At 42.8% G+C, this 26,965-nt stretch overlaps 1 protein-coding gene across 9 annotated transcripts in view; it reads right to left on the bottom strand.

Moving 5' to 3' along the window:
- Positions 1 to 26,965, bottom strand: part of DCHS2 (dachsous cadherin-related 2) — a 236,969-nt gene that overhangs the window by 57,628 nt on the left and 152,376 nt on the right. For 3 of the 9 annotated variants that reach the window (XM_030563596.1, XM_030563598.1, XM_030563597.1), the window contains exons 8-10: positions 23,410 to 23,567; positions 19,503 to 20,343; positions 15,583 to 15,822 (exon numbers count right to left, since the gene is read on the bottom strand). In XM_030563596.1, coding sequence (XP_030419456.1) covers positions 15,583 to 15,822; positions 19,503 to 20,343; positions 23,410 to 23,567 — 1,239 coding nt within the window. Of the gene's footprint in view, positions 1 to 9,094; positions 14,587 to 15,582; positions 15,823 to 17,434; positions 17,934 to 19,502; positions 20,344 to 23,409; positions 23,568 to 26,965 lie in introns of those variants that run through there. The other 6 variants (XM_030563599.1, XM_030563604.1, XM_030563602.1 and 3 more) reach the window with 6 other exon arrangements.

Here is a 26,965-nt window from a genome sequence, read left to right as displayed (position 1 = left end):
TTTCTCATGTGAATCTCAGAAGCAGTGTGCCTAAAGGAACCTGTTCAGGAACCCATGATGACTTCAAGAGACAAGCATCGGTATCTTTACTTCAGTTGATCTTGCCAGGGAGAAATCTCCAAGATGAAATATTTGGTTTTGAAGAGCCTTCTGGGATTCCCACAAGTGACTGTTTGACACTTTCCCCTCCAATATAAGTTCCTAGATAAATGCAAAGAATCCTCCAGCAAGTGACCCATGCCCCACACTGCAGAGGAAGGCGAAAAATCCCCAGGGCCTCTGCCAATCTGCCCTGGAGAAAAATTTCTTCTTGATCCCAAATATGATGATCAGTTAAACCCTGAACATGTGGGCAAGACTCACCAGCCAGACACCCAGGAAATAATTCTCTGTAGTAATTCAGATCCCACCCCATCTAACATCCCATCACAGGCCATTGGGCATATTTACCGGTAATAGTCAAGATCAATTAATTGCCAAAATTAGGCTATCCCATCATACCATCCCCTTCATAAACTTATCAAGCTTTGTCTTGAACCCAGATAAGTCTTTTGCCCCCACTGCTCCCTTTGGAAGGCTGTCCCAGAACTTCACTCCTCTGATGGTTAGAAACCTTCATCCAATTTCAAGTCTAAACTTCCTGATGGCCAGTTTATATCCATCTGTTCTTGGGTCCACATTAGTACTGAGTTTAAATAATTCCTTTCCCTCACTGGTATTTATTCCTCTGATATATTTATAGAGAGCAATCATATCTCCCCTCAGCCTTCTTTTGGTTAGGCTAAACAAGCCAAGCTCTTCAAGTATCTTTCATAAGACAAGTTTTCCATTCCTTGGATCATCCTGGTAGTCCTTCTCTGTACCTGTTCCAGTTTGAATTCATCTTTCTTAAACATTGGAGACCAGAACTGCACACAGTATTCCAGATGAAATACTGGAAATACCTTGCCTGATGCATCCCAAGACTGCATTAGCTTTTTTCACAGTCATATCATATTGGCGGAGCATAGTTATCCTGTGACCAACCAATACTCCAAGGTTCTTCTCCTCTGTTACTTCCAACTGATGAGTCCCCAGTTTATAACAAAAATTCTTGTTATTAATCCCTAAATGCATGACCTTGCACTTTTCACTATTAAATTTCATCCTATTACTATTACTCCAGTTTACAAGGTCATCCACATCATTCCTGTAGGATATCCCTGTCTTTCTCTGTATTGGCAATACCTTCCAGCTTTGTGTCATCCGCAAACTTTATTTACATGCTCCCACTTTTTGTACCAATGTCAGTAATAAAAAGATTGAATTAGATTGGTCCCAAAACTGATCCCTGAGGAACTCCACTAGTAACCTCCCTCCAGCCTGACAGTTCAGTTCTCAGTACGATCCGTTGTACTCTCCTCTTTAATCAGTTCCTTATCCATCTTTCAATTTTCATATTGATCCCCATCATTTCCAATTTAACTAATAAATCCCCACATGGAACCATATCAAATGCCTTATTGAAATCAAGGTAAATTAGATCCACTGTATTTCCTTTGTCTAAAAAATCTGATACTATCTCAAAGGAGGAGATCAGATTGGTTTGGCATAATCTACCTTTTGTAAAACCATGTTGTATTTTGTCCCAATTACCATTGACCTCAATATCCTTAACTACTTTCTCCTTCAAATTTTTTTCCAACACCTTGTATACTACAGATGTCAAACTAAAAGGCCTGTAGTTACCTGGATCACTTTTTTGCCCTTTCTTAAAAATAGGGTACAATACAAACCCCGAGTTTACAGATTCATTAAAAATTCTTGCTAATGGGCTTGCAGTTTCATGTGCCAGTTCCTTTATATTCTTGGATGAAGATTATCTGGGCCCTGTGATTTAGTCCCATTAAGATGTTTGAGTTTGGATTCTACCTTGGATGTGGTAATATCTACTTCCATATCCTCATTCCCATTTGTCATCCTGCCATTATCCCTAAGCTCCTCATTAGCCTCATTAAAGACTGAGGCAAAGTATTTGTTTAGATATTGGGCCATACCTAGATTATCTTTAACCTCCACTCCATCCTCAGTGTTTAGCGGTCACATTTCTTCTTTATTTTCTTCTTATTTATACAGCTATAGAACCTTTTATTACTCGTTTTAATTCCCTTTGCACTCTACACGGCTTTTGGCCTTTCTCACTTTATCCCTACATGTTCTAACCTCAATAAGGTAGCTTTCCTTGTTGATCCCTCCTATCTTCCACTCCTTGTAGGCTTTCTGCTTTTTCTTAATCACCTCTCTGCGATGCTTGCTCATCCAGTTTGGTCAACAACTCCTGCCTATGATTTTTTTCCCTTTCTTGGGATGCAGGCTTGATGACTTGAAGTAATTCCAGGTCTCCTCCACCTTTAGGTCCACAAGTTCTTCAGTCCAATCCACTTCCCTAACTAATTTCCTAATTGTTTTTAAAGTTAGCCCTTTTGAAATGAAAAATCTTAGTCTTAGATCTATTTTTGTTTATCCTTCCATTTAGTATGAACTGAATTAGCTCATGATTGCTGTAACCAAGGTTGTCCCCTACAACCATTTTTTCTATGAGGTCTTCACTACTCACCAAAACCAAATCTAAAATGGCATCCCCTCTTGTTGGTTCTGCATCTACTTGGTGAAGGAATCCATCAGCTATCACATTCAGGAAAATCCAAGTCCTATTGTTATTACTAGCACTTGTGTACAAGTCTATATCTGGGAAGTTCATCTCCCATGATCACACAATTCCCATTAGTGTTTACTTCCTTAAAAACATTAAAGAGGTCTATATCCATATCCAAATCAGATCCTGGTGGTCTACAGCATACCTCAAGCACTATCCCAGGGGAGGCTCTAGTAGCTTTCTTCCCAAATGTGATTTTTGCCCAGACAGACTCTTATCCATTCCATTCTTATTTCTTTACAGTACATTAATATACAATGTTACTCCACCACCGTTGCCTTTATTTCTGTCTTTCCTAAACAGCACATACCTTTCAATACCTGTACTCTAGGCATGACTACTATTACATCATGTTTCTGTTATTCCTATAATATCTGTTTTCACTTTCTGCACCAGTAACTCTAGTTCCTTCATTTTGTTACCAAGGCTCCTCACATTGGTGCACAAACATCTTAATTTTTGCTGTTTGACTTCACTCACATTCTTTACCTGATTAGGCACTGACATTCTACTGCTAGTATCACCTATTAGACAGTTATCTTCACTACCCTTCCTCCTTACATCCATTCTCCTACCCACAACTGTATCCCTTCTTACTTTGTTTTCTTCCCTCTCAATGTTAAAATCCAGCATAGAGATTACCTGGACATCTCCCAACCATTTCCCCCAAATTCGTAGTTTAAAGCTTTCTGAATCAGTTGTGCCAGCCTCCATCCTAGAAGTCTATTTCCCTCCCTACTCAGGTGAAGTCCATTCCGAGAGAACAGTCCTCTGTTCATGAATGCCTCCCACTGGCCATACATCCCAACGTCCTCCTTATAGCACCACTCCTGAGCCACCTGTTGATAACCATAATCTTGTCACATCTTTGCTGCCCTTCTCTAGGAACAGGCAGAATCCCACTGAAGATCACCTGAGCCTCGATTTCCTTAAGCATGTTCCCCAGCCAGTGAGAATCTAGCCGCATCATTTGTTCCCATATGAAGGACAATCAGTGGATTCTTTTCTGCTCCTGTTAGGATCCTCTTCAGCCTCAGGTCCACATCCTGTATCTTAGCACCCGGCAGACCCCCTTTTGTTCTCTGGGAAGTCTTTAAACCATGATTTGAGAACTTCAGTAGCTCAGACATAGGTTAGGGGTTTATTACAGGAGTGGGTAGGTGAGATTCTGTGGCCTGCATTGTGCAGGAGGTCAGACTAGATGATCATAATTGTCCCTTCTCACCTTGAAGTCTACGAGTCTATGAGTTTACAAGTATGAAGTCCATACTATATTCCTAATTAGTCTTTCGAACACCTTGATTGCTATTTAATGAGCTCATTTTAACTTTGTCCTGTGTAATTCCAGATTATACATGCAGACATATCGCTTGGTGTATAGTATGGGATCACAACCATGTCTGGGTGTCTCTGGAACAGTGGTGGGCAAACTTTTTAGCCCAAGGGCCACATCGGGGAATAGAAATTGTATGGCAGGGCATGAATGCTCACAAAATTGGGGTTGGGATGCAGGAGGGGGTGCGGGCTCTGGGGTGGGGCTGGGGATGAGGAGTTTGGAGTGTAGGAGGGTGCTAGGACTGAGGGGTTTGGCGAGTGGGAGGGGGATAAGGGCTGGGGCAGGGGTGAAGGAAGGGGTGCAGGTTCCAGCTGGGGGTGTGGTCTCTGGAGTGTGGGTGGGGCTGTGGATGAGAGGTTTGGGGCGCAGGAAGGTGCTCAGGGCTGGGATTGAGGGGTTTGGAGAGACTCAGGGGGATCAGGGCTGGGGCCGGGGCATGGGGAGAGGCTCGGGGGTGCAGGCTCCGAGTGATGCTTACCTCAAGCAGCTCCCAGAAGCAGTGGAATGTCCCTTCTCCAGCTCCTACACAAAGTCATGGCCATGTGGCTCTGTATGCTGCCCCATCTGCAGCCACCACCTCTGCAGCTCCCATTGGAGTGCGTAGGAGACGGAGCAGGGCCATGCCGCAGCTTCCAGAAGCTGCGTGGTGCAGTCCCCGACCCTTGCCCTGGCTGGAGTGGGGCCAAGCCACATGGTGTAGCTTGCGGGCTGGTTTAAAACAGCTCATGGGCCGCATCCAGCCCACAGGCTGTAGTTTGCCCACCCCTACTCTGAAGAATAAGGAGATTAGCAAAGGTAGAATCTTTTTGTATTTCTTTTCAAAGCTGCCTGTCTCCTGTGTAGATGGATAAATCTGATTCTACATTCCTATCCATTATGGATTCAAAATAATTTCTCCCATTTTTCTTGTGGTTTCAATGCTCTCCCGAGGAAAGTATAACATAATTTCCATAATTGGTTATAGAGTAAGGGTATGGCTACACTTACAGTTGTACAGCGCTGGGAGTTACAGCTGTCTTCGTATAGCTGTGTAGGGAAAGCGCTGCAGTGTGGCCACACTGACAGCTACCAGCGCTGCAGTGTGGCCACATTTGCAGCACTGTTGGGAGTGATGCATTGCAGGCAGCTATCCCACAGAGCACCTCATCTCATTTTGGCGCTGTGGGTTGTGGGAAGGGGACGGAAGGGTGCAGGTCATTCCGCTTCCTGTCCCAACGCCCCGTGGTGCATCACTACACATCCCAGCAATTTGGCGCCATTGTGAGTCTGCAGCGCGATTTCTGTTGGAAATGGAGCCCGAGCTGCTGAGGACTTTGCAGATGAATGTCACCAGCACATCACATTTGGCAGTTGAGCTATTCCTTCAGCTCCAAAGTGACAGTGAGGAGTCCGATGATGATATCGATTCGCCTGACGTGCATGACAATAAATTGCTTGTGGCAGTAATGGACATGCTCAGCACCGTGGAATGCCGCTTTTGGGCTCGGGAAACAAGCACTGAGTGGTGGGATCACATTGTCCTGCAAGTCTGAGATGACGAGCAATGGCTGCAGAACTTTTGGATGAGAAAAGCCACTTTCATGGGACTGTGTGCTGAGCTCACTCACCGCTCTGCAGCGCAAGGACACAAGATTGAGAGCTGCCCTGTCGGTGGAGAAGTGGGTGTCTATTACAATCTGGAAGCTGGCAACTCCAGACAGCTACCGATCAGTCGCGAACCAATTTGGAGTGGGAAAGTCGACCATTGGAATAGTGTTGATGCAAGTTTGCAGGGCCATTAATCACATCCTGCTAAGAAGAACCGTGACTCTAGGGAACGTGCAGGACATTGTGGATGGCTTTGCACAAATGGGTTTCCCTAACTGTGGAGGGGTGATAGATGGGACGCATATTCCTATTCTGGCACCACCCCACCTGGCATCCGAGTACATTAATCAAAAGGGGTATTTCTCTGTGGTTCTCCAAGCGCTTGTGGATCACCGTGGGTGTTTCATTGACATTTACATAGGATGGCCTGGAAAGATGCATGATGCACGCATCTTTCGGAGTAGTGCCCTGTTCAGGAAGCTGCAGGCCGGGACTTTTTTCCCAGACTGCACAGTAGGGGATGTCGAAATGCCCATTGTGATCCTTGGAGACCTCGCTTACCCGTTAATGCCATGGCTCATGAAACTTTATACAGGGAAGCTTGACAGGAGCAAGGACCGGTTCAAATACAGGCTGAGCCGGTGCAGAATGACTGTGGAGTGTGCTTTTGGCCACTTAAAAGGGCGCTGGAGATGTCTTTATGGGAAGCTAGACTTGGGGGAAAGCAGCATCCCTGCAGTTATATCCACGTGCTGTACCCTCCATAATATTTGTGAAGGGAAGGGTGAAACATTCAGTGAGGAATGGACCTCTGAGGTTCAACACCTGGAGGCTGAATTTGCACAGCCAGAGAGCATGGCTACTAGAGAGGCCCAGCACAGGGCTACAAGGATTAGGGATGCCTTAAGGGAGCAATTTGAGGCTGAAAGCCAGCAGTAATGTTTGGTGCCTTGCACGGGAGTGAAGTGCAGTGGTTACAATGATTTGCAGTGCCTGTTTTTCCCTTGGGGTACAGTATATTTCACTTTCTGCAATAATAAAAACTGTTTTAAAAGCCAAGAAATCATTTATTCAAAATACAGTACATAAAAGGGCAGGGAAGTAGGGTGCTGAACTGTATAGTCAGAGGTTTGACTATGTCCTGCCTGGAGTGCTGTGCAATGCCTGCTGCATGTCAGGATTAATATGCTGCATGGTGATGGGGGCTGAGTGCAAAGGGTAAGGGTCGTAGTTCTCAGGCTGGAAAGTGAACGTACAGGTATTGGGGGCAGCTGGTGGTGGTAAGAACCAGGATGACGGAGAAGGGGGTTTTGAGCAAACAGTGGGGCACAAGGGAGAGAGCATTGGGATGCGGGGGGGGGGGGGGGGTTAGCACGGTAGTGATCTGCCTGCATGGCTACGAGTGATTGCATACAGTCCATTTGGTGCGCCAGGAGGCTTATCAGCTGCTTTATGCTTTGCTTGGTAGCCAGTTCCTTTCTCCTGCTTTGTGTTTCCCTCCACTGATGCATTTTCTCTCTCCAGTCCTGCAGCCTCTTATTCTCTCTGGCATACTGATTCATAACTGCTTTCACCAAATCTTCTTTGCTTTTTCTTGGTTTCCTCCTCAAGTTCTGTAGTCTTTCAGCAGGCTGTGATAGGGCCGGAGGATTCAAGGACACTTAAAAAAAACAGAAATAGAAACATTTATTACAGAGGCTGCATTGTTTATAATCACAGTGAAGGAGTTTGTAGACTATTTGTAGCATCATTTACACATAGCAAACATAGCACAGAGATGCCACAGCAGTGAAGACATGGTGAGTAATGGGGAATGAGTGATTAATGAAGCCACGTTGCTGCCGCAGCTCACTGGGAAGGGGAGCTGCTTGAGTCAGGGCTCACTGGGGTTTCTGTTCATTGGGGAAAGCAGAGAGCAGCTGGGGGGGACCTGCACTGAACACTATCCCTACATTTTCCACAGGATTTTATCCTGCCAGATATCTCGCTGCTGCGGGTTACCTGGGAAGAGCGGGAGGGTCTTCTACAGCAATGTGGATTCCGCCCTGGTCCCTATGCAGCTTGCCTGTGTGCAGCAATGGTCCCCCCACCCCTCATGGCACAGTGGCGCGGACGCGTTAGCCTGACTGGGACAAGGACCACAGTGGCTCTCCCTATAAACTTGCGAAAGCGCATTGCCCACGCTCTGGCTGAAACTTTTGAAGAGATTACAGAGGCCGATTACAGCGACATGATAGACCACATCAATGGGCTATTCCACATCTAGGCATGCATGCAGGCAGCCATAACCCCCACCCTCCTCTCCCAAAACAGTTCCATCCTAAAAATAATATCTGCTTACCAGGAACCCACTCCTCTTCTTCTTCTTCACCAACAAGTTCCAGCTGCTGCGACTGGCTAGCTTCCTCCTGCCTTGAGAAGAGCTCTTAGCTGCATGCCTCCTGGGACTCCGGGGTGTCTCCCACCACCTCAGTAGCCTCATTCTCGGTTTCCTCTACACCCTCCCCCTCCTCTCCCTGCTCTGAACTGTCCATCGTGGTCCTCGGATTGGCAGTGGGGTCACCCTCACGTATCGCATCCAGCTCCTTGTAAAAACGGCAGGTTGTGGGAGCGGCACCTGAGTGGCGGTTTCCCTCACGGGCTTTGCAATAGGCACTCCGCAGCTCCTTTACTTTAACCCTGCATTGCACCGCGTCCTGGTGCAGTGCAGGGTTTCCAGCATGGACTTTGATATCTGGCTATAGGTATCATAATTTCTACGGCTGGAGCGCAGCAGTGACCGCACAGCTTCCTCACCCCAAACACTGATGAGGTCCTGCAGCTTGCAAGTGTTCCATGCTGGGGTTCGTTTGGGGCGTGGAGGCATGGTCAGTGATTGATTGATTGATTGCACTCCACATCTGGCTGAGCAAACAGGAAGGGGATTTTTAAAATTCCAGGGGCATTTAAAGGGCGGGTCACCTGAGCCCAGGGCAGTGGAGTGTGAAATGATGAGCAGAGTGGCTGAAAAGGTATGCTGGGATACCTCCTAATACCCTGGAGGCCAATAAAAGTGCTTTTGGTGTCCACACTTGATGACCAGTGCTGCATCACCAGCGCTGGAATCGCTACACCCCAGGTAGACCAGGTGTACAGCCAGCGCTGCAGCCAGGGAGTTGCAGCGCTGGCTGTGCTTTGCAAGCGTGGACACAGAGTAAGTTGCAGCGCTGTAACCCCATCACCAGCGCTGCAACTCTCAAGTGTAGCCAAGCCCTAAGATCATTCACACTACTAACTTTAATGAGATTAATCCTATATTATACATGAAGGGCAACTTGCATTCATCTTGTACTATTGTGCAAGTATATTTCCAGCTTTTCACAAGTTCCATTCGATCATTTTTCTGTGGTTTCTTTTAAACTAACAACAGACTATTAGTAGTTTAGGTACAGTTAATGCAGCTGGAAAAGGCTGGAGTTCTTAGCAAATTCTGAAGCTATTTAGGCCCAAATACCCTGAATCAGGATAAACTCCATTTAGGGTGACCAGATGTCCTGATTTTTAAAGGGATAGTCCCGATTTTTGGATCTTTTTCTTATATAGGCTCCTATTACCCACAGCCTCATCCCAATTTTTCACATTTGCTGTCTGGTCACCCTAAATCCATTAGACTTGGAGTTGTATTCATGTCAACTCAGTGTGAGAGAAGAAAAAAAGTCCTGTCAGCCAAGGCCTTGTTTTTCTTTAATTTAGCCTTGGTGAAACAGATTCCTACACCTTAATGATTATTTGTCATTTGATTAAGGGACTAACTACTGTAAATGGACTTGCTTCTTATTAATTCAAAGGGATAACATGTTCATTCAAAATACAAGTAAAATTGTGTAGGAGAAAGAGGATACATTAAATATGCTCTTAAATCTTTCTAGATAAGAGAAAAACCATGTAATGGAAAAGACAACCCTGGAGTAACCTCATGCAAAATTAAAGGTCAACAACCCACTGCAGCCCTTCCCCATGTAAAGTATATTTTACCTAAATATAAAAGCATCACTGCAGCTCTAGCTGTGTGGAAAATGGCTACAGTCGCTGATACAAGTCAACTGCATCTGAAAGTACAAACACTGTAAATGAGTAAGAAGATAACTGCTGAATTAGGGATAGAGATTACATGAATTTGCGATAAAAGCCTTTGTCCTTTTGCAACTAAAGGCCTTTAGTTAAGGCCTTCATGGGCAGATTCTTCACAACGGTCATTATTTGTAGCCAGTGCTACACAGACACATAGCTACCATAACAGTCAGCTAACCACATAAATGCACTATTAGAAATAAAATTTCCAACCTTTAAAATAAAAACCACAAGCTTCTATCCTTTGAGCTAGAGGACATTCTTGATTAATTGCCAGTGTGGGAATGCTTATAATATCCTCCCTTCAGGCCTCCAGTCACTGGACCGCAAGTCCATTAGAGGATGATAAACACTGACACTCTATCCAGGAGAGGGAAGTGGTGGTGGTCATACATTCAGTGCATTACAATATCACACACCTGGCAGAACAAGTGACATATTTAGACTCTGGAAGTGCACTATTGACAGCTCTTGCTAGGGAAGCTTAAATGTTTCCATTTCAACTCCCCTTTTCCAGTTGCTTATAACTTTCTGAAACATTCCCTTTTTAACAGAATTTTTCTCTGCCCAAGTGGAATTATTTTTCTGGAAGTTTGAGTGGAACTTTGCTCCAACGACTGGTAAAAAAGGCTTGGAGCCCAACAAACCCACAACGAGGAAACACTTTTCTACCATTCAGAATCTCCCATCTGAAGAGTTTGTACTTCACCAGCCAGAGAAAAGTCAGGAGGATGGACAGCCAGGCTTCCCCATGCTCTCTCTTACTCTAACTCTTGGCTCCACAGTATCCTCTCTGTGGCAAAGCTCAGAAGCTCTACAGTTGGTGAGAAGTCTCTGTAGCTGCTCTCCTGCAGAGTTCCTAAGCTTCAAAATGCTACTGCATCATACAACTAATATGAAATGAATGAAACGGGACTATTTACTGCACCTTATATTTACTACACACTCATTCCATAAATCCCATATTCCTTGCTCTTACTCTTGACCACACACTCTCCTTTAGAACTCACATTGAGAAAACCTAAGCCAAGGTTATCATACAAAACAATGTTTTCAGCAAGCTGGTTACATCAAAGAGGGGTGCAGATCCATCCACACTGTGATCAACAGCACTGGCACTTTGCTACTCCTCTGCTGAATATGCCTATGCAGCATCGGTACAACCCCCTAATACAAAGAAGCTAGACCCTATACTTAAGCCCACTCATGTCAACAGCCTCTATAACCTCGCAAGTATTGCTCCCCGACATAAGCTCAAAAGTTGCTAGCAGAGTGCTCAAAGCAATGCACAGATCCAAGACATCTTCTATATGATTTAATACTGATGCTTGGTTGCCTAAAGATATGACAACATTTTCTTGCCACCATTAACCCCTTAAAATTGTCCTCCAAACAGGCAAGGGTACAATATGGAAAAAAAGAGAAGATAATGTCCCTTTAGCCTGTGTGATCTGGCCCCCATCAGTTGAACACCTACTATTCGGTGAAGAACAACTCTAGACTATAAGATTTTGTCTTAATCAACTGCACACAGTAGTTGGCCAGTCTAGAGATGCAATGATCACGTGGGGCTACATCGCTAACCCCAATACCTGTGACTACAACAGAGAGCCTCAAACATGAAGTTTCTCCTGTGATGCCAGTTGCACAAGTGTGCATGTTCTTCCAGTGACCTGGCAGAATGCAACAATCAGGCAATCATGTATGCACAGATGTGGTGGAAAGCAGTATGAGGACATGGCAAGAAGATTACTACACACTCTCTGGAAATAGGGACTTCTGAACAGGACTCCTCTGAGGACAAGGCACTGTTTTCCAGCTATAATATTGAGTTCCTATACTTGAAGCAACAATTTCTGCACATCAAAAGCCAAAAAAGAATCTCTTACAGGTTTATGGTACTCAGATCCCTATTAATACTCTGATTTTGTTTTCATGATACTCACATTTAGAATTGCAGACAATGGGGAACTTAAAGGCAGAACATATCAAATACATACAGAGCTGGTTCAAAGCCCAAGATTTTTGCTATAAAGGGGGTTCCTCAACCCAAGTATCTTACCTAGTTGAAACATTCTGCAGATATCTTTGCTCTCATGTCTGAGAGCTTAGACTTGTGGGTTGGTTGTAGCATACACTCTTACTGGACCTGCAGGAAGCATGCATCTCCAGATAGTTTTTGGGATGGAGCTTGAGGAACTCACAGGAAGCATGCTCAGGAGAAACTGCTCAAAATTTAGGACAAGACAGCTCCCTGGGTTCAATGGCCCAGAAGAAGGAGACAACAGAGTTAGCGCTCCTGTGAGGAAGGTAGAGAGTCTATAGGAGCACAGGCCCTCTCATACAATGCAAGAGGTCTTCCTTCTGAGAGAAAAGGGGGCAGTCTGGGGTGCCAGTAGAAATGCAATGGCTGCTTGCCTAATGATTAAAGGTCTCTTCCTGTGGTCCCCACTGGAGCAGGATGTCCAATGGATGTCAAAATGAGTGAAAGTGGCCTCCGCCACTAATGCACAGTCTTTCATAACCAATACTTCAAAGTGGTGGTCAGACTGGAGGCCTGAGTCAAACACAAACTAATTTACTGCTGCATGCTTTCCCTCTTCTATAGGGAGAGAATCTACAAAGTGGGAGAACTAGTGAGGAAGAGAAGACTAGAAGGTGCATTTGGTATAAACAGGACTCCTCCATGTGCCAGTCAAGGAGGAGACGAAAAAAGAATCAGTGAAGGGAGGAAAGTAAGCCCTATATGTAGGGCAAACAAGTAACTTTGAGGATGTGAAATGTAGCTCTATCCACCAACATAATTCAAAAAGCAAGGTGACAGTCCATAGGCAAAAAATAATTGTGGCATTATTCCCAAATATATAAAAAAGCAAATAACATTTATTTCAACATGCTGTATGTTTATTTAACTATGTTATATGTTTCCTCACCTTTTGGTTTTGGGTTTGACTAGTACTGCAATATACACGTAACATTGGGCCAAATTCTGATAATGGGAGAAAAAGCCCCAACACCAGGACTGTGGTTACTAGAAAATCTGTTCAAAAATAACAGAACTAGAGGAAGGAACCTTCAGCCACAATATACTGCTCCAACCCAATGCGTGTATGCAGACAGCCTGCTGCTGGCTACTATTCTATGCCATGGCTTATGCTTGGAATGTCCTTCCTATCTCATTTTCCCAAGTCTTCACTACCACCTCCTCATTCTAATGCTCCCACAATTTTCACTTCTGCACTGCCCACAAGAAAAGAGTAAAAAATAATTATGGGGATTGGGTGAGAGTAGAATTCAAGCAAATTTCCCATGCGTCTCTGCATCCCTCTTTTAGATTGTAAACTGTTCACATCAGGTATTGCCTTCACTTCTATATTGAGAACAGTGTTGAACACACTGTTGTGATTAACAAAGAATAAATACTTTGGGGAATGTGGTAAGGGGTGGACACAGATACTGCTCAGCTATTATGTTGACTTTGGGTCATGTAGAGTCACACCATGCACGGACCCATGGGGTTACCTGCCTACTTCTTCCCTTCAGTGGTCTCCTAGGTACAGCTTGTGCACATATGTGGCACACATGGGCATGAAGAGTTTTTCCTACATGGTATCTCCACTGGTCTGTCCTCCTCAGACCTGCTTTTCACAACAACTGTGAGCACAGTAGTAGAACTGTAAATCTTGCTGAGTGCAGAAGATAGTTTTGTTAACCAGCTCTTTAACAATTTTTTTAAAATGTAGCACAGCATTATACTATACTGCAAAACATATGTGGAGGAAGAAAGCACGTGGTACAGAAGAAGTGAGCATATGAGGAACCCTCTTCCTCATCCATTTTGTACGTCTCTGAAAAAAACATTAGTGTTATTAACTTTAAAAAAGTCTTCATGTCCTCATTTTTTCATCATGTTACAGATCTACAGCTGGCTTCTAGGTCAAATTATTTTTCTGTGCTATTACAACAAAAATCTAGGATGACAGTGCCCCTCTCTGGCCAGAAGAGATTAATGCACATTTGCTGGTTCCATTACTATAATAGTATCTTTATCTAGTAAAGTAACTTTTAAACATTACAAAATATTCTGCTTAGAAGGAATAGAAGTTGCAGATATTGACTTTAATAATGACTTTAACTAAGTTTACAATTATTTTACTATTTCAAGTTTTGGTGAAAAAATCACTGACTGCCTTCCACATCAGGTTCCCACACAATTCTAGATTTACTTCTTTGAATTGATGGTTTCCCAAAATTTAGCCCTGATTCTGTTCTCACTGATATAAACTGAAGTTTTGTCATTCACTTCAAAGGCAGGAGGATCACGTCCTTTGTAACAATATTCTTTCTTCAAGCACAGAGGATGAAATTCTGGCCTACTGAAGTCAATAGCGAGTTTTGCCATTGACTTCAATGGAATCAGGATTTCACCCTGAAAATACGCTCACAGCTAACCTAATGTAAACTTTTTTATATAGGATGCTGGAGCAATAGGCCCCTTCCTGGGAAAATTTGACATGTGGGAAGTATGTTTTAAAGGGACATTGCTACATAGCTTGAGGCAACATTTAGTTTTTCTGCCTTTTGTTTAAATAAATGTTCTCCCTAGCCCAGTATTAGTAGATATAATATGAAACCTTTTAAACATAAATTTTTAATAAATTGAAACATTCCCCTTTAGTGTTTGCAACCCAAACACCGCAAGCATTACGCTAGGGCATGAGAGCCAAAAATTGAACCTGACCAGACAAGTTTCAGCATCAAATCTAAGAACCCAATCCTCCAATGTGATCTGTGCAGATGGACCTCTGAACAGAATCCCTAGACTTCACTGGGGCTCCGTACATGTGGATCAGAATGCCTAAGTGAAATGCAAAGATTAAACAGCATAAAGGATGACAAGATAAATTATAGTTTAAATAGTCTTTTGGTTTTAATTATTTAATGTGTTGTTATTAATTTCTTTTTTTAGATTTTCATCTGGCAATATCACTTTACTCATCTGTGGTAGTCTTCTACATTTTTTCTTTGCTGATTATTTATAATTTGGAATCTGGAAATGGGAAACAATCTACTGCATACAGTTTCGGTATTTGGTCCTGAATATTCAAAACTGGATTCTGATTTCAGCAAACTCTAAGCAAAACAAGAAAGACTATTTCTATTTTTCTCACTTTCCCTGGCTTGCTTGAATTTTCCATGGAGAAGAGTGAAAACTTACTGCGGAGTCCACCTTCATTCATAGGTTTAGAAATATGGAGTACATCTACATTGCAATAAAAAACCCAGGCACCAAGTCTCAGAGCCTGAGTCAATAGACTTGGGCACCTGGGATTAAAAACTGCAGTGGAGATGTTTAGGCTTGGGCTAGAATCTGGGCTCTGAGACTGCCTCCACCCCGCCACCCCGAGGGTTTCAGCCCAGGCCAGAATGTCTACACACCAATTTTTAGCCCCACAGCCCATGACCAAATCAACTGACATGGGCCAGCTGTGGCAATGCCACAGGCCTTTTAATGCACTGTAGATGTACCCCTCATGCTTTAGCTATTTTCACAATTTCCATTCAAAGGCAATACTATAAAGTGCCACCCTTTTCTGCAAACTCATCTGAGCTGTTATTTTACACTACACATGTTAAACAGAGATGGGCCTGACTCAAACCCCAACTCTAAACACCCCTTATACTTTAGAAGTAGGTTCAGACTTTGAACCAAGAGCCAGATTTTGAAACTCAAAATCAAACCCAGCTACGAGTAACACAAGGTGGCTAACATATATACAGACATTAGGAACCAAGATCTGGTCATTAACATTATTTCCAGTATGAAAGTAATGGTTAAAATGATTGAAATTACCTGAATCTCTGTCTACAGCTTCCACGTTAATGACAAACTCTCCAGGATTTCGATTTTCACAAACTGCAGCTTCATACAATTGCTTCTGAAATACTGGTCTCTCATCATTTACATCAAGAATGCTTACAGTCAGCATCTGGGTTGCAGAGAGTGACGGTGTGCCATCATCAAGAGCCACGATGGTCAAACTGTAGTATTCTTGACTCTCATGGTCCAAAGGAAAGGCTGTGGTTAGCAACCCTGTTATAAGGAAAAGAAAGGTCAAAAGGGCATTCTTTCATTACAACACCCCCCCCTTAGTACAGTAAGTTACACTATCACAATAGTCAGTCACTATTTGTTTAACATCTGCAGTCCAAGAGAAGCTCAAGTAGCGCAAATATTTATATGATCTCTTAATGTGCAATTTGCTCTGAAAATGCAAAACTCCGTAAATGCGGCATTGATTTCTATATCAACTGTGTTCACTTTACAAATAAGATGATTTTTTTTTCTATCTACTGTAAAGCACTGTGATATTACAGCACCCTCTTGGCAGCCCTGCAAACTCAGCCTTGGGCTCCATATGTGAGTCAGGCTGTGTTTCTAACTTGTATCATCACCACATGCTAAAGATTCTGCTAGACAAATTATGCCCTCAGTGACATACATGTAACCCCACTGCTTTCTGAATTTTGTAATAAAGACTTTAGCACAGTGGTTCTCAGCCTTTTTCTTTCTGAGATCTCATCACTATGCTATAAAAACTCCAACGCCCATCTGTGTCACAACAATTGTTTTTCTGTATATAAAAGCCAGGACTGGTATTAGGGGGTAGCAGGTAGGGCAATTGCCCGGGTCCCCATGAAGCTAAGTTGCTCAGGCTTTGGCTTCAGCCCCGGGTGATGGGGCTTGGTGCCTTGGGCTGCCGTCCCATGTGGTGGGATTTCAGCTTTCTGCCCTGAGCCCTAGTGAGTCTAATGCTGGACATACTTGGCAGACCCCCTGAAACCTGCTCACGGTCCCCCAGGAGGCCCTGGACACCTGGTTGAGAACCACAGCATTAGCACATTTCATTCATGTCTACACAGGGATAAAAAACCCATGGCTAGCCTGGGTCAAATCACTTGGGCTCATGGGGCTCAGGCTCCACGGCTGAAAAATTACAGTGTAGACATTCAGGCTTGGGCTGAAACTTGAGTTCAGGGACCTTCCACCCTTGCAGGGTTCCAGAGAGCTCAGGCTCCAACCCAAGCCCAAATGTCTACACAGTGATTTTTAGCCCCGCAGCCCAAACCCAGAAGTCCGAGTCAGCTGACTCAGCCCAGTCACAACGATACTGCAGGTCTTTTATCCCTGTGTAGAAGTACCCTATCGGGCTTCCAATGGAGTTGCACTGGTGTAACTGCTTGGAACTAAGGGTTTGTCTTTGCAAACAATTAGTTCGCAGTCAGATGGTGGGGGAATCTTCCTCACACTAGCCTGCCACACTCACTGTCCACATGCACCCTGCTGACGTGCACTAACACTTCATTAATGTGCTTTGATCTAATTGTTTCAAAAAGAACTAAACCAAAGCATTTTAGTGAATTGTTGATGCACATCAGTTGGACCATGGCAGGCTGGGTAGAGTCACATCCCAGCTTGCCACGAACTAAAGTTCATGTAGACAAGCCCTTAGAAAACAACTGTGTTGGTGTACAAGAAAGAACAGAATCCATCTCACTATCTCTTATCTGTAGTGCTAACTCAGGAATAACATTTTGTCATGACAGTCATCAAATGTTACTATGAATACAAAGAGGGATCTGAACTTAATAAAATGGTGCCATTTTTTATGGTAATTGTCTTTTAAGCATACAAGTATACTTACACAGCCCTTTTCAGCTTTCTTTTGGTTTACTGGCCCTTTGTCGGATTTTTAAATTCATGAACAAAATGTGAGTCTTTCAAACAGTAACTACACAGGGTCTGTCTTCAGTATGGCGGTAAGTCAACCTAAGTTACGCTACTCCAGCTATGTGCTGGAGTTGGCAAAGCTTAGGTTGACTTACCTCGGTGTCTTCACTGCGCTGTGTCGATGGGAGATGCTTTCTGGTCAATTTTCCTTACACTTCTCGGGGAGCTGAAGTACCAGGGTTGACCGGAGAGCGATTTGCCATCAATTTAGCGGGTCTTCACTAGCCCTGCTAAATCGATTCCTGCTGTACTGATTGAAGACCAGCCCACAGTGGCCACTGTATTCCAAAACCCACAAAGTACAATGAACTGTTAAATGGTATTAACACACACTCATATTGTTGCTTCCTCAGAATTGTGTATTCTTTGCTTTGTTTCTGTGTGTTCATTCATATTTTGCATTCTTTTTTTCTCTGTTTAATTGAAAAGTAGGATTTGAAAGTTAGGTTTTAGTAAAGTATCCTTTTAACACTTATTTACCTTGAACTCTTAATCAGCACTTTTCCCAATCCGGAGCTGTTCTACAGCTCTGAAAGTCTGTTTATAAGAGCCATTAGCCTTGTGACACAGATACACCTTTCATGTATTGAAGTATTCACTAACTAGTATCCTTCCCCTTATGGGAAAAATAATTAAGCAAACTGATTAAACACATTAGTTGTTCAAGATTCACAAAATCTGTGCTTTCCTGGGATATTTCTTCTCCTGAATCTTTCCCTGTTTCCCCTTTCCTACAATTTTAGTTATTCTTAAGTCACCCTCCAGCTGAAGTTTAAACTACTATGTAGTAGTTCCAAGCTCTGAGAAGGTCCTACAGCAAGGTCTGACAAGTATGGGTTGTCTCTCTTCGTTACGCTCTTGTCACTAAGAGGGAGGACACCTACCCTATTGCTTTCTGATGAATGATCTGTGGTGCTGTTTAGTTTGCCATAAAGGGGCCAATTCCATATTGCTCATCATGTTGACAATAGGAAATGTTATAAAACATATAGGATCAGGTCCAAAGGGAACTTTTTTTTTGTCCAGAGGACTTTACAAATGTTTGGTAAATAGTACAGAATATAAACTCCAAGTCCATATGCCAATGCCAGACAGTTTGCAGTATGTATAGCCTCTCTCTCTCTCTCTTTCATATAGGAAATGTGATGTTTATTCTAAACCTGAGAGGGTTCTTTTTCATCATTTAAAAAAATATTTATGTGCCCCTGGCAGTAAAAGAGCAGTGTGAGAGAAAAAATTTTCTTGTTCCAGAAATTTGTCCCAAAGCTATGGGAGTCCCACACAAAAACAGTTAACATACACGGGTCTGCAATCACAGAAAGGATTGGCAATGAGAGTATAAACCAAAAATAAGCGGTAGCAACTATTTCCTGGAAAAGATGTACAACTGCACACCCCTTATAAAAAGGGAAAAATTGGATTCATGTTTGAAATGGATATAGTATCAGTGTTACAGATCTTGTGCAGGAGACAGAGCTTTCCTGGGGGCCAGCCTGAGAATGGGGAATGAACTCCAATGGGAACTAAGGGCCATTACAAATATCACCATCTTTCTCTGTAAGTATAAGGTGTCCTTCTTTTACCTTGCATTCTCTAATATAAAACTGTGTATAATAATAATAATAATAAAGATATTCTATCTCCTAGGACTGGAAGGGACCTTGAAAGGTCATTGAGTCCAGCCCCCTGCCTTCACTATCAGGACCAAGTACTGATTTTGCCCCAGATCCCTAAGTGGCCCCCTCAAGAAGTGAGCTCACAACCCTGGGTTTAGCAGGCCAATGCTCAAACCACTGAGCTATCCCTCCTCCCCGAAAACACATCTAAAACAAAACACTCCAGCGCACACATTCCCCTTAGAGAGAGGTTGAACAAACAAAACTGTGACAGATGTTAGTCACACTGGTCAATGAACTCCTGGAAGGTGGGCAGATATTATGGTGATGAGCACAGCACAAGAATCTATAAAGAATATACAATACCTGTGGTTTTATCTAACATAAACGCCTTGTTTTCATTGCCTGAAATAATGTGATATGTAACTTGTCCATTCCTTCCTTCATCTGGATCCTCTGCAACTACGTGATGTACCAGAGAGCCTACCTCTGCATTCTCCATGACATAGGAAAGAGAGGAAGAAACAAATTGGGGACTGTTGTCATTAATGTCTAAAATGACAATTTTTGCTGTCAGGGAACCAAGTCTGCGCTCTGTCAAGTTTATTGCCTGATCTGATGCAGACACTCTCAGGACAACTGAGTGAGTGATCTCCCTGTCTAATGGAATTGCTGTGATCAAGGTGCCATATGAAGGGTGGATGAGAAATGGATTTTCACCAGAGTCACTCATTTCTAGGGAATATTGTACTCTACTGTTCAGAAAACTGCCATCTCCATCTTTTGCATTGAATGTGTACACCAGACTGCCAACAGGTATATTCTCCTGTATGCCAATCACTATGAAGTTATCCTGGAAATAAGGGGAGTGGTCATTCTGATCTTCTACATCAATACTGAGGAAAACGGTGTAGTTCTGTGGAGGATTCTTATTATAATCCTTCATGACAACTCTTAGAAGGAAGTGAGAAGTTGTTTCATAGTCAAGCTCCTTGGAAAGAAACAGATCCCCTGTTGAACTATCTATTTCAAAATGATCATCATCCTCTTCTTCAGAGATACTAAAATGCAGTTTTCTGTCGGTTTGCAGATAATGACCAGGCAACTTCACCGAGCTCAATATTTGTGCAGGTTTAAAATTCTCAGGTATGACAAAGTGCCTGATATCTTGAGAAAAGACAGATCTCCCTTTAGAAAATGGGATTACCTGAAACAAAAGCACAGCAATATTTTTTCCATTGCTACTATTGGGATTTTTTGCAATATACTTTTCTTTACTAATTAACTAGTCATTTGTAGCTTGTTCATACATAATTCCCATTAACAGACATCAAGGACAGAACAGCCCTCACAACTGTATACTTGTAACACAGGAAAAAGCTTTAATCCCGCTTCTTCCCCTGCAATTTAATAAAAGTTAAAAATCAGCCTTAGAAAATCCTCCAACAAGTCACTACCCAGATTTATCCTTCCAACCACCATTGCACTCAAGGTTGGAGCAGAATAGGGAACAAGAGGTAATCTCCCCTCCCCTGAATCTCATGAGCTCCACAAAGAGGCTCCATCCCCACTTCTCTCTCCCAGTGGCAGAGCTCCTCAATAGAGCTGAGATGGGAACATTTTTCAGTCTCAAATTCTAATGGGATGGCAAAACTGTTTCTCATCGTTTTATTCTTGAGCTGCCTTCCCTCCTGTGGCAGGGATGTGGTGTTGCCACAGAAATCACCATCCACAATTTAGTTTGCCTAATATGAATAGGCAATTGATTTTGCTGAGGATTAGAATTTTCTTCACCAGAGATCATTGAAATGATCTCAGAATGGGAGAAACTCTTCAATAGTTGAGCTGCAATAGCCTCATGATTGAGAAATGTTTAGCATATTCCTTAAAACTACCAAAAATTAACCTTCCTACTGCTAAAAGCAGCAAAGAATCCTGTGGCACCTTGTAGACTAACAGACGTTTTGGAGCATGAGCTTTCGTGGGTGAATACCCACTTCCTCAGATGCATGTAATGGAAATATCCAGGGGCAGGTATATATATGTGTGCTAGCAAGCAAGCTAGAGATAACGAGGTCAGTTCAATCAGGGAGGATGAGGCCCTGTTCTAGCAGTTGAGGTGTGAAAACCAAGAGAGGAGAAACTGGTTCTGTAATTGGCAAGCCATTCACAGTCTTTGTTCAATCCTGAGCTGATGGTGTCAAATTTGCAGATGAACTGAAGCTCAGCAGTTTCTCTTTGAAGTCTGGTCCTGAAGTTTTTTTGCTGCAGGATGGCCACCTTAAGGTCTGCTATAGTGTGGCCAGGGAGGTTGAAGTGTCTCCTACAGGTTTTTGTATATTGCCATTCCTAATGTCTGATTTGTGTCCATTTATCCTTTTCCGTAGAGACTGTCCAGTTTGGCCGATGTACATAGCAGAGGGGCATTGCTGGCATATGATGGCGTATATTACATTGGTGGATGTGCAGGTGAATGAACCAGTGATGGTGTGGCTGATCTGGTTAGGTCCTGTGATGGTGTCGCTGGTGTAGATATGTGGGCAGAGTTGGCATCGAGGTTTGTTGCATGGATTGGTTCCTGAGCTAGAGTTATTATGGTGTGGTGTGCAGTTACTGGTGAGAATATGTTTCAGGTTGGCAGGTTGTCTGTGGGCAAGGATTGGCCTGCCACCCAAGGCCTGTGAAAGTGTGGGATCATTGTCCAGGATGGGTTGTAGATCCTTGATGATGCGTTGGAGGGGTTTTAGCTGGGGGCTGTATGTGATGGCCAGTGGAGTCCTGTTGGTTTCTCTCTTGGGTTTGTCTCTCTTGGGTTTGTCTTGGGTGGCAGGCCAATCCTTGCCCACAGACAACCTGCCAACCTGAAACATATTCTCACCAGTAACTGCACACCACACCATAATAACTCTAGCTCAGGAACCAATCCATGCAACAAACCTCGATGCCAACTCTGCCCACATATCTACACCAGCGACACCATCACAGGACCTAACCAGATCAGCCACACCATCACTGGTTCATTCACCTGCACATCCACCAATGTAATATACGCCATCATATGCCAGCAATGCCCCTCTGCTATGTACATCGGCCAAACTGGACAGTCTCTACGGAAAAGGATAAATGGACACAAATCAGACATTAGGAATGGCAATATACAAAAACCTGTAGGAGAGCACTTCAACCTCCCTGGCCACACTATAGCAGACCTTAAGGTGGCCATCCTGCAGCAAAAAAACTTCAGGACCAGACTTCAAAGAGAAACTGCTGAGCTTCAGTTCATCTGCAAATTTGACACCATCAGCTCAGGATTGAACAAAGACTGTGAATGGCTTGCCAGTTACAGAACCAGTTTCTCCTCTCTTGGTTTTCACACCTCAACTGCTAGAACAGGGCCTCATCCTCCCTGATTGAACTGACCTCGTTATCTCTAGCTTGCTTGCTAGCACACATATATATACCTGCCCCTGGATATTTCCATTACATGCATTTGAGGAAGTGGGTATTCACCCACGAAAGCTCATGCTCCAAAACGTCTGTTAGTCTACAAGGTGCCACAGGATTCTTTGCTGCTTTTACAGATCCAGACTAACACGGCTACCCTCTGATACTTCCTACTGCTGATATACGAACAATATTCTGGATGACATTCAACCTATAATGAAGGGATTATAGAAGACCCCTGACAAAGTAGATCTACTGTGGTTCTGATGAACAGCAGATGGGTAGCTACAGAGAGGGCATGAAGGTAGATTTAACACTCCCCATGCATGGCAGAGCTGGTCTCTCTGATAGCTCCATACAGGCCAGCATGAGGAGTGTGGGCAGGCAGAGAAGGGGCATGGTATAGTAGGGAAATTGCACGTATTTTAAGTATTTTGTCTTCAGATTTCTCTGTTTTCTCTCTCTATTTTCTTTCCACTTTGTCTAGTCCCTGCTCCACTTTTAACTTCTTTATTGGATATTTTTCCTCTCTTATGTTCACAATCTCTTCCTAAAAGGACATGAATGCTGTAAATTACACGTCAAACTTCTGAACCTGTAATAATGCAGTGGTTTCAAAATTAGGCAAAATATGTTCATCCTCTAATTTCCTGGTTCAGTAGAACAATATCTAGACTAGAGAGAATTCTGATGAGAAGATATGCTCTTTATATCAAAATATATACATTTTACTTTCAACAACTTCATCCTTTGGGTTTCTAAAAGATTTTAAAAAAATAAACTGAAAATACAGTACCAGTTTTCCAATCCATGCTAAACGAACAGGTACCTGGATGTTAACAACTGCATGTCCTTGAAGAGGAGGCATTCCTTGGTCACTTGCCATGACCAGTATTCTGTAGTTAGGTCTCCAGTTATATGAAAGAGCTTCAGTTGTTCTTAACTTGCCATTGTTGGCATCAATCTGAAAGTGACTAAAACTATCTTCTATAGCAAAAAAAAATAAAAAATTAATTACTGTTAATATAAATGTTGAAGATACAGTATCACTTCCCCAAAGACACACCTTACATAGTCACATATTACTGTACTTTAGAATTAACAATACAGAGTATGTCCCTGAGGTAAGAGAATCTGCAAGCCTCATTTACTTCTATAGGAGTTGTGGGGGCTCCTCACCTCTGAGGATCAAGCTCATAATTAGGATGAGCTGCTGTGAGCTCAATCGCAAGATGCCAATTCATGGGGATCACAAGGTATAAGGCACCTGCTTATTTCCATGACCAGACTGCCTACATTACTGCTTTGTGCACAAGGGGAAGATCAGCTCCCCTAGGGCTGCTACTTACACAAGAGCGAGAGTGGACAGGGAGTGGATAGGCATGAGCAGAGAGTGGGTGGAGCCTTAGCAGCTGAACTGTCACGGAGGGGGAAGTAAACTGAGCCCTCGTCCAGACTAACCCGCGGCATCGGCGGGTTAAAATCGATTGCTCGGGGATCGATATATCGCGTCTAGTCTGGACGCGATGTATCGATCCCCAAGCGCGCTTACATCGATTCCGGAACTCCATCAACCCGAACGGAGTTCCGGAATCGACATGGAGACCTGCAGACATCGATGCAGCGCCGTCCAGATGGGTGAGTACCTCGATTTTAGAAATTCGACTTCAGCTACGTTATTCCCGTAGCTGAAGTTGCGTATCTAAAATCGATTTTAATATCTAGTCTGGACGTGGCCTGAGACAGGTACAGGGCTGACTTATTTCCCACATGAAGCAAGGAAGAAGCAGGAACAGAATTGTGATTCTCAAAGTCTGGTCTTCACCTAGGGCAGTGTAAATATGATGATCTAGCCTTGTATTTGCTTTGAATAGGAACAATACACTTTGCATGTACTCTAAGGGAGTTAAAATCCTATGCATATTTGCCCTAGAACAAAATAGGATAATAAGAAACTACTCTTTTATAGTTTATACAAAGAGTGGACACATGGTCAATAACCAGTACATTCTTATTTAAATTATCACTAGCAGCCACTTCATATTAGTATTTATACTAGACTGGCAAGGAAATGTTAACTAACAAGAGTATTGCTACACCATGCTATTTATGCATTCTCTCTCCCTCTTGAAATAATGAAATTCCTAGAACGAAACAGCAGATTTCCGCCACAATTTTACAGAATGTGCAGAAAAATATTTAAAATACATAAGAATTTGGAAAATTCTAATTTATCTGTTATAAAAAATTCCCTCTTAAAATATTGTGTATACAATATATTGACACATGTATTTTTAATAAGATGTACTTGTGGGTCAAATATAATTGTATAGCATAATAGCAGCTGTCATCCAGCCAGGAGACAATGGATGTGGTTTAACTAGGCTGCAACTTTATTAACCTAAAATATCTGGGAATACCTAAAAATACATTGCACAGTGCAGGTCATCATCATTTCCTTAAAAATGTCCACATAACCCCCAACCTGGTTCCAGCCATCCCATTGTTGGAACGCTGCTGTGCTTCCTTCACATGATGGTTAAGGGGGCTATAAAAGGAGGGGAGATCAGCTCCCCGCTGTATCTGAAACAGGAGACCCAACCCCCCACTTCCTCAGCTCCATTAAAGGACACTTTCCTTTCCATCCTTTTCCAATCCATTTTATCCAATAACCATAGCCCTTCCATAATGAGTATCTGCACTGGAAATCTGGCACAAGTTTTAGGCACTAAGCTGCAACATTATAGTCTAGTCCCCCAATCCTACTTCACTGGGTCCCAAATCCACTGTGGGGAAGGCAAACCCCACCCCTCATCCCTCCTCAGCCAATCTGGCAGTGAGGGAAAAATTCCTTCTCAGCCCCCAAGGAAAAAGGGGAGACTAGCATAATGCCCACAGCACATCATGAAGGAATGCAGGCCTTTTCAGATTTCATGTGTGGGAAGGTGGATGCTGCCAACCTAAACCAGGTGAAAGAGGGTTTCAGGGGGGCTTCATAGGGTATAAATAAACCCCCCTCATTCAGTCAGCTAGAAGGAGCCAGCACCTCCTGCTCCAGCCCAGTATACCCCTGCCCGCTCTGCTACCAGTTGCACAGGGAGCCCTTTAAGGTGCAACAGCCCCTTTTCTTCTGACCAAGGACCCATGTCATACAACTGCAGTGAGCACATTCTAATAAGCTACTGTGGTAAAAACAAATTAAAGACAGATGTAGTACACAAAATATCCATAAAGAGCTACATTTCCATAGAGAACCTGAGTATGAAGCTGTTTCTTCCCCCAATCTGCATATGCAAATTAGATAGATGAACACACAAATTACCATTTATGCATTCAATTACCTTACCCCACCTGTGACTGCAAAATATTTGGTTCTGCATACTCTGAACATGCAATTTAAGAGACTATTGTGAAAACACGGCCTTAATTCTCAATATGTAGGAGATTTTTCCATTGTTCTTCAAGGTTACTTTAGAGTGAATATACATTTCTAATGCCTCAATTAACCCCCTTTTAGTTTGATTTTTGTTTTTTATCGTACAGCATACCTGGGAAATTGCCAGCCAAAGGGACACAAGGTGAACAAGCAAATATATTTAATGGAACAATACTGTATTCTGCACTTTTTCATTTGATTTTCAGAAAATTAATGCTGCTATACAATTGTTTTTATATATAACCCTTGGAAAGGCTTGTGTTTAAGGCTTTAATAGCATGTGTCACAGCATTCGCAGCTACCCTCCATTATTCCAAGTAACATTTTATGTTAGAAAATTCCAGTGAAAGAGAAAGTTGAAGGAGAGAGAAAAAATAGGACCAAACAAAAAAACGATAAGCATATGTTAATAACATTTCCTAGAAATTATGTATTTTAAAGTAAATGACAATGAAATTAAAGAGAATTTAAACTAATAATAAATAAATGTGCATAAATATGATATCCTTCATGTTCTAACAAAACGAAGCTTACGTTAACATTACAACATGAGCGAACTCCTATGAGTATTCTCACTGACTTCAATGGTAGTCGAAGGTACTCAGCAGCTCTCAGAATCAGGCCTTATATTTGTTTTTTTCCCTTTCAAGTAATGCTGTACAAATGGTGTGCAGTTATGGTGTGAAGTACCATCTAAGATTGGTGTCAGTCAATAAAACTACAGGAGGAGATCCCTTGCTTACTTGATAAGAGAAAGAAAAATAAGCAACCTGTCAAAAGCAAGTTTCATGCATAAAGTACAGTAAAACTAGAACTGGCTGGGAAAACTTAGATGGAGCCATTTTCCATCAGAGAATGCAATTCCACTGAAAACAAAATGCTGCATGAAATTGTTTAGAAAAAAACAGGTTAAAAACCCCCTCATTTTGAAATGATTTTTTGTTTAGAA

Source organism: Gopherus evgoodei, chromosome 5 (assembly GCF_007399415.2).
Source record: "Gopherus evgoodei ecotype Sinaloan lineage chromosome 5, rGopEvg1_v1.p, whole genome shotgun sequence".
NCBI lineage: Eukaryota > Metazoa > Chordata > Testudines > Testudinidae > Gopherus > Gopherus evgoodei.
This window is presented reverse-complemented; position numbering and strand designations above follow the sequence as displayed.